General features: G+C 37.2%; 1 protein-coding gene across 1 annotated transcript in view; it reads right to left on the bottom strand.

Moving 5' to 3' along the window:
* dntt (deoxynucleotidyltransferase, terminal) overlaps nucleotides 1–17,553 on the bottom strand; it is a 197,702-nt gene that overhangs the window by 174,397 nt on the left and 5,752 nt on the right. The window contains exon 2 of the mRNA XM_059359923.1: nucleotides 6,444–6,609. Within this exon, the coding sequence (XP_059215906.1) occupies nucleotides 6,444–6,609 (166 nt within the window). The remainder of the gene's footprint in view (nucleotides 1–6,443; nucleotides 6,610–17,553) is intronic.

Here is a 17,553-nt window from a genome sequence, read left to right as displayed (position 1 = left end):
TTGAGCAGACAACTGGCTTCCTTTGTTGTGCTAACTTACATTATTGCCCTACATGTCAATAATTTATATTTCCAGGTTTTGCCAACTTAAATCACTGTTTTAGGCCAAAAAATACAAGTTGGCTTTTTTGCAGTGTACAGGAAGCATGACCATATTTGGACTGTGGAGGAGGAGAGGGATCTGATCACTGACTACAGCCTCTCTACACCTCAACCTGACTGAGAGAAGCTGCTGCTAATTCATGTTAGCATTAACTGGAGCATTAACTGGGATGTTAGTTTTGGCTAGCAAAAAAACAAAAACAAAATGTTTGTTACTGACCTCAGAAAACTGAGCAGCGACTCCTTGGAGTGTCTGTTAGTCCAACCAAACACTGAACAAGACATTTAATGAACAAAACGTTCAAATAAACTGTCATTAAGGTAAAATACAGTGAAAGGGTCAAAGTTATGAGACCAAACCGCTAAACGTCCTCTTTTCTATCTATATAACGTTATATATAACTTTATTGACACGTTGCCGTGGATACGCATTGTTCTGCTTCTCTCCTGGTGACGGCTCGCCTTGTTGGTGACCTGTCAATCAAAGGTAGCCCCGCCCCAAATCATACGATTCTTTATCTTCTATTTTCTTCTAAATGGGACCATTATTTACACCATGGGTCACAAACTCGCGGCCCGCGGGCCAATTGTGGCCCTCGTGATGATATTTTGTGGCCCCCACCTTGATATGAAAGTTTAATGTGAGTTTTATATGAATGGCACTTTACCGTGTTGTGTGTGGAAGGTCCCTTTAATTACTTTTTTGGGTAATTTTTTGTCGTTTTTTGGTAATTTTGTGTCTTTTTTAATAATTTTGTGTCTTTTTAAAATAATAATGTTGTGTCTTTTTTGGCAATTCTGTATCTTTTTTAACAATTTTTTTTTTGGGTCATTTTGTGCCTTTTTTGTAATTTTGTGTCTTTTTTCTGTCATTTTGTGTCTTTTTTTTTGTCATTTTGTGTCTTTTTTGGTCATTTTGATACTGCCTCCAGCGGCCCCCAGGTAATTTGAGTTTAAGACCCCTGATTAACACTATTAACATCAAATTGTCTTAAAGATTTTTTACTAGTGATTGAGACCATAGTGTTGTCCTAAAAAGAATTATGAGGTAATAAATCAAGTGAGAAGTTTTCTCATTTTGCATTGAAATGAATGGATAGAAATCTTGCTGCAGCGCCCCCTGCTGGAATTTTGTGTAGAATGCAGCTTAAGGCACTTCCTGGTTCTCCTCCTGCTCAGACCAGGAGGTTGCCGCCTGGTTGCCGCCTGGTTGCAGGAGCTCATCCACCTCTTGTTGCCCTCCTACAAACAGCAGACACCTCCAGGCTGGTTTCTTCTTGTCACGCACACAGAGGAGTGCACTCAGGTGGTTAATGAATCCTCTCAGGTCACTGAGCGGGTCAAAGGTCACCGAGGTCCAAACTCCTAAGGGAGACGCACCTACACACTAAACATCCTGCACCTGCCTCCTAACAGAGAGACTGCAAGGCAGAACTCTGAATCCCTGACAATCGGTTACATTTTCCTTTCTCACCACCTCTCCACTTAAACAGGCTAAACAGCCCTCTCTGCAAGCCAGGACGTAATGGAAAATATTACATTTTAATGGGTTTAATACTTAAAATTCCTTCCTGACTGAGTCTATTAGTTGTTGTTTTGTGTCACATTATGGTCATTTGGCACCTTGTTGTCTTTTTGTGTCTCTTTTTAGATGTTTTTAGTCTTTTTTGTGGTTGTTTTGTGTCTTTTTCAGTCATTTGGCACCTTATTGTTGTCATTGTTTTGTCTCTTAGTAGTTGTTCTGTGTCACTTTATGGTATTTTTGCACCTTGTTGTCTTTTTGTGTCTCTTTGTTACACATTTTTAGTCTTTTTGTGGTTGTTTTGTGTCTCTTTATGGTCATTTGGCACCTTGTTGTCTTTTTGTGTCTCTTTTTAGACATTTTTAGTCTTTTTGTGTTTGTTTTGTGTCTTTTTTTCAGTAATTTGGCACCTTGTTGTTGTCATTTTTTGTGTCTTTTAGACAGTTTGTGTCTCCTGGTAGTTGTTTTGTGTCTCTTTATGGTCATTTGGCACCTTGTTATCTTTTTGTATCACTTTTTAGACCTTTTTAATCTCTTTGTGGTTGTTTTGTGTCTTTTCTCAATCATTTGGCACCTTGTTTTCATTGTTTTGTCTCTTTTAGGCAGATGGTGTCTCTTAGTAGTTTTTTGTGTCATTTTATGGTCATTTGGCACCTTGTTGTCTTTTTGTGTCTTTTTTTTACATTTTTAGTCTTTTTGGGTTATTTTGTATCTTTTTCAGTCATTGGGACCCTTGTTGTTGTCATTTTTTGTCTCTTTTAGACAGTTTGTGTCTCCTGGTAGTTGTTTTATGTCTCTTTATGGTCATTTGCCACCTTGTTGTCTTTATGTGTCTTTTTTTGACATTTTTAGTCTTTTTGTGGTTATTTTGTATCTTTTTCAGTCATTTGGCACCTTGTTTTTGTCATTTTTTGTGTCTTTTAGACCGTTTGTGTCTCTTTATGGTCATTTAGCACCTTGCTGTCTTTTTGAATCTCTTTTTAGACCTTTTTAATCTCTTTGTGGTTGTTTTGTGTCTTTTTTCTAAGGGAAACACACCTACACACTAAACATCCTCCACCTGTCTCCTAACAGAGAGAATGTAAGGCAGAACTCTGAATCCCTGACAATCGTTTACATTTTCTTCCTTTTAAGCAGCACATTCTTACATCTCACCACCTCTCCACTTAAACAGGCTAAACAGCCCTCTCTGCAAGCCAGGAGGTAATGGAAAATATTACATTTCAATGGGTTTAATACTTAAAATTCCTTCCTGACTTGGTGTAGAATATTTATGATAGTAAAACACATTGCATTTCCAGACTATCAAGAAGAGCCGCAGGCAAATGTGCCCAAGAAGTGGCCTGTTTGGGGAATATTTTATCTCTACATGGTAGCTCCTTAAATGGATTTATGACTCATAAAAACAATCTACTGGAAGCGCCGCGCACATAAATGCCACTGCGCGTTACCTCGTTGGCTTCTGAGAGAAATTGCATCACAGAATAAGAAGAGATGGGCTGGTGGTTACCTGGGGAGATGGGTCAATAAATGTCAGCGTGGCATCATTAGCCTGTCACTTAATGATGCAGCCGAGGAGAAGCGCTCACATCGCCACGTGGAAACAACGCTAGAACCAGAAAAAGTCCAATAGTGAAAGATGTTATAGTTTCCCAAAGCCCAAAGTGACGTCTTTAAATCATTTGTTTCCAACTAACTGAGCAAAAGCCGAGAATTTTCCATTAAAGTGAAGGCTGCAGAGCCTCACATTCACGTTGGTTTTGTATCAATCTGTGGTCATTTGGTCCCTTGTTGTTGTCATTTTTGTCTCTTTATAGACAGTTTGAGTTTCTTTGTAGTTGTTTTGTGTCACTTTATGGTAATTTGGCACCTTGTTGTCTTTTTGTGTTTCTTTTTAGAAAGTTTGGGTCTCTTATTAGTTGTTTTGTGTCTTTTTTTGGTCATTTGGCACCTTGTTGTTGTAATTTTTGTCTCTTTTAGAAAGTCCTGCCACTTACTTTATGAATAATTATTGTTGTAGATGACTTGTTTAGTCTTTAAAAAGTTAGAGAATAGTGAAAACGTTTTTTTTTCCAAGGCCCAAAGTGATGTCTTTAAATCAAAAGCCGAGAATTTTACATTAAAGTGAAGGCTGCACAGCCTCACATTCACGTTGGTTTTGTGTCAATCTGTGGTCATTTGGTCCCTTGTTGTTGTCATTTTTGTCTCCTTTTAGACATTTTTTGTCTCTTTGTAGTTGGTCTGTGTCTCTTTATGGTAATTTGGCGCCTTGTTGTCTTTTTGTGTCTCTTTTTAGAAAGTTTGAGTTTCTTAGTAGTTGTTTTGTGTCTTTTTTTGGTCATTTGGCACCTTGCTGTATTCATTTTTGTCTCTTTTAGACATTTTGAGTCTCTTAGTAGTTGTTTTGTGTCACTTCGTGGTCATTTGGTATTTTTTTGTCTTTTTTGTGTCTCTTTTTAGACATTTTTAGTGTCTTTGTGGTTGTTTGTGTCTTTTTTTGGTCATCTAGCACCTTGTTGTTGTCATTTTTGTCTCTTTTGAGACAGTTTGAGTCTATTTGTTGTAGTTCTATGTCACTTTATGGTAATTTGGCGCCTTGTTGTCTTTTTGTGTCTCTTTTAGACAGTTTGAGTCTCTTAGTAGTTGTTTTGTGTCACTTCATGGTCATTTAGTATGTTGTTGTCTTTTTTTGTGTCTCTTTTTAGACATTTTTTGTGTCTTTGTAGTTGTTTTGTGTCTCTTTATGGTAATTTGGCACCTTGTCTTTTTGTGTCTCTTTTTAGACATTTTCAGTGTCTTTGTGGTTGTTTTGTGTCTTTTTTTCGGCCATTTGGCACCTTGTTGTTGTCATTTTTGTCTCTTTTTAGACATTTTAGTCTCTTAGTAGTAGTTCCGTGTCACTTTATGATCATTTGGTACCTTCTTGTCTTTTTGTGTCTCTTCTTAGACATTTTTAGTCTCTTTGTGGTTTCTTTGTGTCTCTTTGTAGTGGTTTCGGTCTCTTTGTGGTCTTTTGAGCCTCTTACTGGTCTGTTTGTACCTTGTCATTAAACATTTTTTGTCTTTTTTTAGACAGTTTAAGTCAATTAGTAGTTGTTTTGTGTCTCTTTATGGTCATTTGGCACCTTGTTGTTGTCTTTTTGTGTCTCTTTTTAGACATTTTTAGTCTCTTTGTGGTTGCTTTGTGTCTCTTTATAGTCACATTAAGTCTCACCTGTTTTGTTTCTTTTAAGTGGAGGCCAGGGGAACTCTTTGTCTGGTAGAACTGTTAACTAACCATTTGTTTTATATTTCACATGACAGCCCAGTGAATGTCATCATTGGTCCCGTTATCAGGAACATAGACGGAGCCTGGCAAACGTGACTTCACGGCTGTTTTTCCTCTCCACTGTGGGAGGAACTGGAGGAAACATATTTCTTTATTTTGGATCCATATGCTGCCGAGCCTCTCAGGGGGAAATCGAGTGTGTGTGTTTCAGTTAGTGGGCCGCTCTGAGCTCTGACGTCCAGCTGATGGGTTTATAAGACTCTCCCACGCGTTAGGGGGGTGTTTCTGTTTCCGTCAGCGAGGTGAAGTGATATGAGCAGAAGCAGAAGGAAGTTAGATGTGTCCTCTCTTCACCAGCTCCCTGTCGTAGGCTGACACTGGAGATTTACTGGGAGAGGAAGAATCTCACTACAAACCCAGACGTGGAGGAAATACTTACCTTTACAATATGCATCTCAATTACAGTTGTTCTCAATTGCTTAAACACTTCTTTTTTTTGTTGTTGTTGTTTTTACCTTTTACAGTACATTTTAGGCTGTACACTTTCTTGCATTTGTCAATTTCAGGATGATTTTTTTCACAGTACCTATGTTTCAATGCAGAGTAAATGCTGAGTAAATCACTGAGTTGTGCAATCTTTTTTATTTTATTTTATTTATTTTTTTACTTTTGAGATTCAAAAATGCATGTGCTATACTTTAATGTGACCAATAAACATTTCTCCATGAGCTACATGCCTTCAACACTGTTTTCATTTTTTCGATGTAGTGTGTAATGATGCTCAGCAGTTTTTCTCTTTTGACTAATTAGTTCAAGATGTGACAACATGTTTGGTTTTGAGAACAGGTAAAATGATTCTGAGGCGATGGGATGGTTTTGCACAAGGATGAAAAGAATCAGAGGTTTTGTGAATGTAGTGTGAGAAAAGAGTTTTGTGTTTAGAATTCTGAGAAAAGAACAGCAGGATTCGAAAAATGTGTTTTAGCAATTGAGAAAAACTGTATTGTGTTAGCTCAAATCAGTGGTTCTAGACCAGTTTTACTGTGGGGCCAGTGTTTTATCAGAGGGACACATTTAAAAACTGCAAAGATTATATTTAAGCATTCAAAATCTTTATTTTAGCTTATTTAAAAATCTCATTGAAGTGTATTTGGAAGATACAAATACACTGGTTGAAACAATGAGACAGTTATTTTTGTACGACAATGATATTTCTCATCTTTGTGCACAATTACTTTTTTTTTTTTTTTTGAAAGTGAGAGTAATGATCTTTTTACAAGCTTTTATTGCTTTTATTTAACTACACAATGGAAACATTTTGGGCTCCTTTTGTGCACAATGAGATATTGTTTGAAGAGAAAATAGGTAAGAATTGTTATAAATTGATCATTTTATTATTAATTTGACACAGGGGCCACAGCAGAGGCCCCTGTTTAGAACCGCCACTGGCTAAAATCCTGCATGTGCATTTCATTTCTGTTGTGGAACGCTTCCTGTTTGGTTCGTAGTGCCCTCTAGTGCTATTATATCATTCTAGATATCTGTCACTGACCTGAATGAGGTGTCTGGTCTCCATGGCAACAGGTCGCCCCTCCCTCATGCTGTCGGTGAACCAGCTGATGTCCAACACATGCACGTTGGGTAGATTCTTCTGCTTCAGCCACGTCCACAGAGACGAAGCCTGGTTGTCCTCCGACACCACGTGAGTGACCTCATCGCTGAGGAGACGGAAGGAAAACAGACGTCAGAAGGTTAAATGTTCACTTCCTGGTTTTACTTCTTTCTGTTAAAGCTCAGAATGGAAGCGTGCATCATTTAGAGTTCAAGTTCCTGTTTCGAGTTTCGAGCATCTGTATGGAAACTACAGGAGTCCATACAGACATTCTTGCACCAAGGCACCCTCAATTTACCAACCTGGTCTCACGGGAATCCGTGGAATAGCCACGGAATCACTCAAATTTCCGTGAAACTGACACGGATTTGGCTACAATGCAAGTTAATGCCAGTCATATCCCGTGGCTATTCCAACATACAAAGTGATTATGTACATTCACTGAGTGAATATTTAGAAAATAAAACATATATTTCTCGCTAGAAATGTGATCAAAATCCATTTTTATGCAGAAACTAAGTCAAAATATTGATTTTTTCACTAAAAATGAGAGAACTGTCCGCCATGTTTTTTGTTCTGACCGCCGGGACCTTGAAAGTCACGTGACTTGGAACAAACCAATAGGAACAAATATCCATGGAATAGCGAGTTTGCTCAACTCTGAATTCTGATTTTTGTCAACTCAACACGATTGTAATGTCAGCTAATGTTGCGACCACAACTTTGAGTTAGCATTGATACGCTAATGGCTACTCTTGTAGCTGTAACAAGCAGCGCCGCTAGCATCAGTTAGCTGCTAGCATCAGTTAGCTGCTAGCATCAGTTAGCCGCTAGCTTCAGTTAGCCGCTAGCGTCAGTTAGCCGCTAGCATCAGTTAGCCGCTAGCATCAGTTAGCCGCTAGCTTTCGCTAATGACCGAATTTCCCAACAAAGAAATAAGAGTTATCAGAACTATTGTCCCTTGTTGTGAACCCCAACTTAAAGATATAAGTAACAACAACTCACCAACTTGTTTTTGAGCAGACAACTGGCTTCCTTTGTTGTGCTAACTTACATTATTGTCCTGAATGTCAATAATTTATATTTCCAAGTTTTACCAACTTAAATCACTGTTTTAGGCCAAAAAATACAAGTTGCAACTTTTTTGCAGTGTATCCTTGTGGCATCGAAAATGGTATCGAGTATTGAATATTTCCCTGAGTATCGGTATCGAGTTGAACAGTTTAGTATGGTGACAACCCTAGTAACAAGTAGCGGCCATCAGTTAAGGCAACATCAAAATATATGATATATCAATATGGCGGTATTGTCTCAGCTACATATCTCCCTCTAAAATATATCGGTATAACTTGTAATACCGATATACTGCCCAGCCGTACCCGTCACCATTTTTTATTTTGAGGGAACAACAGCCAATGGGGAAACTCAAACTCAGATTGAGATTTTTAAATCACTATGCAGCTTCCCAGAAGTGTTCCTAAAGCCACCAGACTCCTCTGACAAAAACATTAATTTAACCTGCAGAACAAAGAAGTTGTGGTGGATTGTTATTGTGTTATTATCTGATCTAACTTATCTCCTGGTCTGAACATTGACTCAGCTATTGTTCACATTATTCATAACATTTTAATAAGTTAAGACCGAGTAGGATTTTTCATTGGAACAAACCCAGTGAAGAATGCAGATGGAGCCAGACTTTATAAATGCAAGATAAATAAGGCACAATAACTAATTATTAGAGGTGTGACTCAACAGATACTTGAGTCATGATACAATATGGTGAGTAACTGTTTAACTGCATTTTGTGTTCACAAATAGGAGAAAATTCTCAGTCTGTTCATCTCACTTCAGTCTTTTTATTTATTTTAAGTATTCAGTCAAACTGAACTGAACTGATATCAAACATGTTGGACGACAACAACTGCAGCATTTTATCAAACTTTACTCAATTTTAAGCTTCACTGCTCTGAATTTTTTTCAATGAAACATAAAAAAAACTACATTTTCAGCGTTATTTCGACAAATTCCCACCATGATATCCTGACACACATGTTAATAGATTTCTTAGATCTCCTAGTTTCATATGGGAGCGTGTCTATGTTCCCCTCTTTGGGAACATAGGACATTTTTCCCTGTTTTTCCCAAAAAGGGTCCTATGTTCCCCGGTCTGTTACTTTTTTCCACCATTACTGCCAAATTCCATGGCAAACAGGCCTAACCCTAACCCAAAACATCTATTGATTTTAAGTAAATGGTTGGAAAACAAAAGCGGATTATTCAATTATTGAATTAATTCTTCCAAAAGTTTTATTCATTTTATTCATTTATCTTACCCATTTTATTTACACATTTTACATGATTTATATTTCTTTGATTTCTTATTTTTATTTTATTGATGAAATAGCTTGTGTGAGCTAGGTAACCAGAAAGTAGCTGCTGTGCAAATTTCTGAGTCTACAGTAAAGATTGATAGATTGCGGGGAACATAGGACCTTTTTTCCGGAAAAGGGTCCTATGCTCTCCGGTATGTATTGCTACAGGGGAATATAGGACCCGTATTGGGGAAAAAAGGGGAACATAGGACCCTTTTCATGAAAAAAGGGAAACATAGGACCTTTTTCATGAAAAATGGGGAACATAGGACCCGTTTTGGGGAAAAAAGGGGAACATAGGACCTTTTTCATGAAAAAAGGGGAACATAGGACCTTTTTCATGAAAAATGGGGAACATAGGACCCGTTTTGGGGAAAAATGGGGAACATAGGACCCTTTTCATGAAAAAAGGGGAACATAGGACCTTTTTCATGAAAAATGGGGAACATAGGACCCTTTTCATGAAAAAAGGGGAACATAGGACCTTTTTCATGAAAAATGGGGAACATAGGACCTTTTTTCTGGAAAAGGGTCCTATTTTCCCCGGTATGTATTGCTACAGGGGAACATAGGACCCGTTTTGGGGGAAAATGGAGAACATAGGACCTTTTTCATGAAAAATGGGGAACATAGGACCCTTTTCATGAAAAATGGGGAACATAGGACCTTTTTCATGAAAAAAGGGGAACATAGGACCTTTTTCATGAGAAATGGGGAACATAGGACCCTTTTCATGAAAAAAAAGGGGAACATAGGACCTGTTTTGGGGAAAAAAGGGGAACATAGGACCTTTTTTCTAAAAAACATAGATCCCGGGAACACTGGGAATGACCCCGTTTCAGATGAAACCAGTAGCTCCAGTATATTCATAAAAGTGAGCCCGCTAAGGCCTCCAGAAAAAACAAAAATGGTGAAAATACTGCCTGTCCACCAGCCATCGCAATACTTAATATCGATACTTGGCGGCCATGAAACGATATAATATTGCCACGCAAAACATCGTGATACTATGCTGTATGGATTTTTTTCCCAACTCTACTAATTATCCATCCATCCATCCATTCTAGATATAATTCCTCCACCGTTATCATTCTGATAAAACATGTGTGTGTATCTTGTGGTTGGTGTTAGGAAGCATGTGACATTTCATTTTTATGCCTTTTCCTCTGCCTCATCTTGCCAAACCACTGAGAGAAACAAAGACAAAAACAGAAATAAATAAATTGCTCAGGTGGAAAAAAAAAAGACTTCTAATGTGTTCAGAGCTTTTAAGTGAATTAAATGTCTCTTAATGCAAGAAAATAAGATGACAAAAAGCCTTGATGGTGTATTAATGGATCCGGATTCCGGAGACTCCTTGAATTGACTGATTGAAAGAGTTCCTTCACTGCTTGATTTACCACAAAAAACTTTCCTCTCTGTCTCAGCAGTCTTTAGAGAGTCCAGAAGGTTCAAGTGAGGCTTTTGAAATGCAGCTCAGATCTCAGCCTCGTGGTCTTACTGGTGCTGTTTGGGGATCAACACTGGGTGAACAACAATCAGCACAGACCCCCAGCGCCTCCCTCCGCTGTTTGATAGCTGAACTCATTCAACCGGCGCCTCCTCCGGCTCTGCTCAGACTCTCTCAACACACTTTTTTTTTATTTTTCCTCCATCGCAGCCTCCTCCTCTCTGCTTCCTGCCACGGAGTCTAACTAGCATACCCAATCAGGGCGCCCAGCCGTGCATAATTACCCTCGGCACGCTCCTCCTCTTCCTCTCCTGGCGTGGTGGTAAATCAGTGGAAAGACTCTTTAAGGGAAGTCCCAGCAGAGCTCAGGCTGAGGCCTAATTGGCCAAATCACTGGCGAAACTAATCCTCTATCTCGTCGGCGTACCGGTCCGTCCAGCGACGGTCCGTGTTTTGTTTTTTTAAAGCCTTCCCATCACAAAGGCCTGGACAAAGAGCCTCTCAGACTGACACATTTGTGGTATCTAAGGGACACAGCTATTATCTCCCAAAGCTTAAATTCACACGCCGTGAACAGTTGTCTAACCACAGTAATAGAGATTTGGCTCTCGGGGCTCTCGCTCTAAAATCACAAGGGGTTGAGTTGCTCTGCTGGAACAAGATTAAGATCATAGGGAAGAAGCACTCTCCTCGTGTCATGTTTACCCAGATATAATCCAGACCCTGGATCTGGATCCTTATCTCGTGCAGAATGTAAAACGGCAGATTGACATGCAAATGAGCAAGAATGCAAGCCCAGCACCAGACTGTACTTCCTGGAATCAGGAATCAGAGGGACTGGGTCAGACACAAGGACAGGCTAAAGTCAACGAGCTCTGATAGGGAGAACTCTCTGGAGTCAGCAGCTACTCGTCTGTTCCTTCCAGTGGAAACCAACAGATCAAAGATGCAGCACGGCCACAACAAACCTTTACTCCATTAGGAGGTTTCATGTATGTTTTAATATCTTAGCATACTGCAGAGGAATGCCAGAAAGATAAATGGCATAGATGGTAGCTCAATGGCATGAAACATATATATTGACCTAAGAAACTGTAATCTATAGACACTAAAACAGTTAATCCTGTAACACGTCTTTATTAGTGGTGTAGTGGTAGGTAATGTGGTAGGTGAATGACTAGGTATCTAGGTAGGTTACTGAGGAGGAAGTGGATAGACGCTCCTATATCTTCCAGTGGCTCTTTGGCTGATAGGAGGATATACTGTAAAATGCCAGAAGAAGAGGTGGGTATTTCCAGAATACCCTCCACTGCACCACTGGTCTTTATTAGATTCATATTTCATTTAATAATTTTATTGAATTAACTATGTATCTTTATTGTGCCAGCATTCATCACGTGACCAGTATTATAGTTTGTAAATCAATAGATTTCAATTATACTGTATGAAACGTGTATTAAAACGTTTTAAAAGTAAAATAAACTTTTCATGTATTTAAAAATTTTTTAAAAAGGAGGTTACATGTAACATAATATAATAATAATTAGGGCCAGGACTTTAACGCGTTAAAAAAATTGACGCATTTTAATGGCACTTATTTTTGCAGCGCGGAACGTTTCTCCCTGGATGAGTTTCAGGAGGAGCGATTATACTGGAGCACCAACTAGCGTTGATGAGTTGAGACAACAACAAACCACAGTGAACATGAAGGAAGAAGCTGATGAGACCTTTGGTTGGCCCCGTGGATGATGGGACATTTAGTTACTAAAAACCAACGCATGGAAGCGTCCATAAGAGCATGGTTGTGTGCAAGTTATGACCCTAAAACCAAAGTATTAAAGTAACCCTGACCTATATTAACCCTTTGATGCACAATAGTGACCCGACTGAGTTTTTATGTTCTATAGCTTTGCAATAAATTAAATTCATCTTTGAGAATTCCAGGTTTTCCTCAATTAACTTGAGAGAAAACGTTTTTCTTCATAAAGTATGAAGGGAAAAATGGAAATAATGATCTGTTGTAATGAAAAACAAGATATCCAAACAATACTTTAAATATTCAATCATGAAATAAATCAAATTCAAAAGATAGAGCAAAGAAACATGCAGCAGCATGAAATAACATGAAGAGAATGAATGCGGGTCATTTTTGACCCATGTTGTGCATCAAAGGGTTAATTATTCTGTTACTTATTATATATATTATATTAGAAGAAGCAGAAAAAATAATAATTAATCGATGATCGATTAGTTAGTTCACAAGATTTATTTAATATTGTAGCTCCATGAACATAAAAATCAGATATTCTTTGGTCACCTTGTGAATCCACCGTAAGAGCTAACAAGCACTTTTACTATAGTTAAGACAACAAATATAGCCACTAAAATATATGACAGAATAAAATAAACTTTAACAAACCTTGTGTCCTGTCAGTCAGCCACTATAGAAGCCTTTTAGATACTTTATATCAACTTTATATTAATTACGACGCACTTGCTGTTATTTACCATTCGTTTTAATTTTTTTTACCGTTCTACCTGTTATATCCTGTCACAGCCTTTCAAAATAAAAGCACCCGTTTCACACTGGACGGCGCCTTTTCAAAATAAAAGCATCACAACATTGTAAAACACCTAGAAAATGTACAAACATGAAAAAAACAAGCTATATAGTACAAATACACCAATAAGAACCTTGCTTAAGGTCATTTATAGTTATAAATGTTAAAGTGATATAGTGATTGGAGTATTTACTACTTTTTACTGCTATATTTGATTTACTTCACATTAACAGTCTTATCATAACATGTGTTCCTATCAGTAGCAGCTCAAAACCAGATAATTTACTGTATTTTATAAAGCGATTAAATTAATATTGAGCAGAATGGTATTGGTCATGTGGCCCCTTGGGAAAATTAATTGCCCACCCCTGCAATAAGCCAATGAGCTGATAATTAAGTCGGATAAAGCAAACTGAAAGTTGCAAAAACAATTATAAAACACACAGAAATACAAGAGTATTAATTGGAGCAAAACTAGCTAACTGCATCAAACCTTGCTAGCATTAATTACTGAGTTTAATTTGATCCAAAACTTATTTAAACACAAAACAAACTTAAATATGCAAGATTACTGTGAACACTAACCTCATGTATCTTGGGGGGCTAAAACATAAAACATTGAACTCCTTCACGTTTTCTTTACAGTTTAATATCAGTTGATTTAGCCTTACTAACTTTTTGTCTTTTCAAAATAAAAGCATCCGTTATAAAAAACCAAAACTATGACGATATTGATGTTGGTTATTATCAAGAAAACCATGGAAAATGTCTAGATATCAGCTCTTAAATTAACTAATTACAATTATCATTGTATTAGTCCAAACAAATGTAGCCTATCTTTAGTTGTACCAGCCATTAAAATGAACAAAAAATTGAAGGAAACAAGGTGGTCTAATATTTGTTTCCATGACTGTAAATACTGGAATATGTATAAAAACAGAGCAATTGATGTATTAACTGATGGTTAACGTTATAGATGTTGGAGTTGGCAGGTTTCTTCCAAACGCCATCCTTAGTTTTTTCTTGTTTGCTTTTAGATCCGTATACTCCCATGAGGAATCTTTACTGAGACATACATTATCCTTGTAGTAGTAAATTCATTAGAATAATCAATATCTGAAATGAATGGCATTAAATTAAAATTTCATTGACTGGAGGAGAGCTGCTTCCATGCCAAATCAACCAACAAGTTACATAACTTCATAATAAACAACATGAGGGAATGACTAATTGATTATTTGCTAAATCTTTCCCCTGATAAGCTTTTTTATTTCTTGAAGTTATGTGCATGTGGCTTTAGTGAGAGCAAAACTCTCTATTCTCTTTTCTTTACCCCTTTTTACAGACTCTTTAAAACCAAGAGTCTCCCCAGGGAACATTAACATGTAATATAGTAATGTCCTCAGAGCTCATGTGCTGCAGGACGCATGGCTGCTCAGACAGTGTGGGGTTGTGTGAGTCACAGGTAAAACAAGAAGGTGAGCTGGGGATTTTTTTTTTCTCCAGCTTTTGGAGCCAGTACAGCGCTGTGAAATGTGTGTTCTAAGGCTAACTCAGGCTATGTTTACATGATGACGGTCTGAACAGAAGACGCAAAAGTGGCGTTGCGTCTTCACTTTTTATTCCTCTTTTAGACGAGCGTTTTCAGGCCTGTTAGTCACAGGCCTAGTGAGTCTGTGCCTCTGGTACTCCTGCTTTCTATCATAGGGTGATTTGCTCTATTTCTCCTATCATTTGACATCATACAAACATTAAAATATTGATGATGATGATGATGATGATGATGATATTATTATTATTATTATCATTATTATTATTATTACTACTACTACTACTACTACTACTACTACTACTACTACTAATAGTACTCGTACTTCTTTTATATATATATTAAACATGATATATTTGACAATAATAACTATTAAAGGCAAAAAATGGAAGAGGAAGAAAATAACATTATTATTATTATTATTATTATTATTATTACTACTACTACTACTACTATTTATTTTATTCATATTAAACATGATATACTTGACAATAATAACTATTAAAAGAGTGAAAAAATGGAAGAGGAAGAAGAAGAAGAAGAAAAAGAAGCATGGAGCCTGCCTGCTTCCTTCATTCCATTCTTTTCCCGGGGCTTCAATAGACTTTATCACAATCATCATAAGAGCATCTTTGGGCATGCAGAAGTTTTCACGCCACACATTTTCATCAGCTACTCCTTCCACAAAGTTCTCCTCCATCACTAGATCTCCCAGGTCTCGTTCACAGCCGTCTGGCTCCTCCCACCAATCGCTGCATCCAGAATGTGATGGAGGTAATTCCAGATCCTTCTCTGTTCACTAATACTATCTGTACATATCCTGGACATTTGGTGGAAAGACTCCTGTAAGTTTATTAGAGCTGCCAGAGCAGCTTGAAGGTCCCACCATGGAAATAATCCCACGTTTCTTTATTTCCTGTCCTGGAGCATGTATGTGACGTAAACACATACGTGACGTGAGCAGATCAGATCAGAGTTTTGTGTCTTGTCAGTGTAGACGACACGCTACGGAGGAGAGGATTACACTTTTACACTTTGGAGGGTGGTTTCAGATTTTTGCGTCTTTAAGCCCCAAAAATGAAAAGAAATGAAAAAGAAAAATGCAACATGTAAAAATGAACAGAACCACAGGTTAAATATTTATAATAAAATCAGCTGTGCAAAAAGAAACTGCAACTATGATAACAAGCTTCAGATACTCGATACTTTGAAAATGAGTATCATATCTGGATACAACGTTTTAGTATCGATACTTTTTTGAGTATTGATACTTTTGACAACCCTTGTGTGTTCCTATCAGCATTGATATTGTCGTGCAAAGAATCCCCGTTATTACGGATCCATCCACAAGTTGTTAGCTTGTCGTCTTGCAGACAGATCTGACTCTTTACAACTCTGCATCATAATGTCATTTTCATATCCTTTTGATTCTTTTATTGCAGTTTCTGAAGACGCTGGTCAGGTTCACCCAGCTCATAAGCTTCTGGAGCCAGTACAGCGCTGTGAGAGGTTTCTGGACATGCATACGACCCATTTTTATGGTTTTATTTACCGTTACTTTAGAGCTCAAACTCAAATTACCTGGGTGCTGCTGGAGGCACTATCACAATGACCAAAGACACAAAATTACAAAAAAAAAGACACAAATTGACAGAAATAAAACTAAATTACTTAAAAAAGACACAAAACGTCAGAAAAAAAACTAAATTTCTTAAAAAAGACACAAAATGAGAGAAAAAAGACAAAATAACTAAAAAAATCACACAAAATGACAGAAAAAAACCTAAATTACTTAAAAAAGACACAAAATGACAAAAAAAAGACACTTGATAACTAAAAAGGACACAAAATGACACAAAAAAAGACACAAAATGACAGAAAAAAGACACAAAATAACTTTAAAAAATCACAAAAAATGACAGAAAAAAACCTAAATTACTTAAAAAAGACACAAAATGAGAGAAAAAACACAAAATAACTAAAAAAATCACACAAAATGACAGAAAAAAACCTAAATTACTTAAAAAAAGACACAAAATGACAAAAAAAAGACACTTGATAACTAAAAAGGACACAAAATGACCCAAAAAAAGACACAAAATGACAGAAAAAAGACACAAAATAACTTAAAAAAATCACAAAAAAAATGAACAAAAAAAAGACACAAAATAACTTTAAAAAATCACAAAAAAGTGAACAAAAAAAAAGACAGAAAACAATTAAAAAGAACACAAAATGACCCAAAAAAAGACACAAAATGACAGAAAAAAGACACAAAATAACTTTAAAAAATCACAAAAAAAATGAACAAAAAAAAGACACAAAATAACTTGAAAAAATCACAAAAACGTGAACAAAAAAAAGACAGAAAACAACTAAAAAGAACACAAAATGACCAAAAAAGACACAAAACTGAGCTGTGTGCTGAAGTTATGAACCAAACACGACAGCTTTATGTTTTCTAGCATATCTGACTTCCACAACCAGCATAAAGCAGCTCCAGTGGTTATTTCTGCCACGGTTGATGGCTGATGACGGGGAGAGATAGCAGGAAGACGTGTTGGGATGCAAACACAGCAGAAGAAGAAGAAGAAGACGCTGCTGAAACCCTCCTGGAGTTAAACATGCAGCTCACAGCTCTGCTGCTGCAAACACGGTAAGAAGACGTCAAACATCCAACCTAAAACTGACTTCAGTCACATCAGTCATTGGTGGAAGAACATTCATCAATCAGCCGAGACAAATATGTCGATATCTGATCCATGTTCATGTGATCAGACGTGAAATCAGGCCGAGGGGAGACGTGTGAGTGTGTTAGACCAGCTGTTCTCAACCTGGGGGTCGGGACCCCAATTGGGGTCGCGAGATGATTTCTGGGGATGATTTCTTTTTTCGTCATTTTGTGTCTTTTCTGGTCATTTTGTGTCTTTTTTGCTCATTTTGTGGTCAATGTGTGTCTTTTCTGGTCATTTTGTTTCCTATTTTTCGTCATTTTGTGTCTTTTTTCATCATTTTGTGTCTTTTCTGGTCATTTTGTGGCTCTTTTTGGTCATTTTGTGTCTTTTTTTGGTCATTTTGTGTCTTTTTTTGGTCATTTTGTGTCTTTTTTGCTCATTTT

This window comes from Centropristis striata, chromosome 20 (assembly GCF_030273125.1).
Source record: "Centropristis striata isolate RG_2023a ecotype Rhode Island chromosome 20, C.striata_1.0, whole genome shotgun sequence".
In the NCBI taxonomy this organism is placed as follows: Eukaryota; Metazoa; Chordata; class Actinopteri; order Perciformes; family Serranidae; genus Centropristis; species Centropristis striata.
This window is presented reverse-complemented; position numbering and strand designations above follow the sequence as displayed.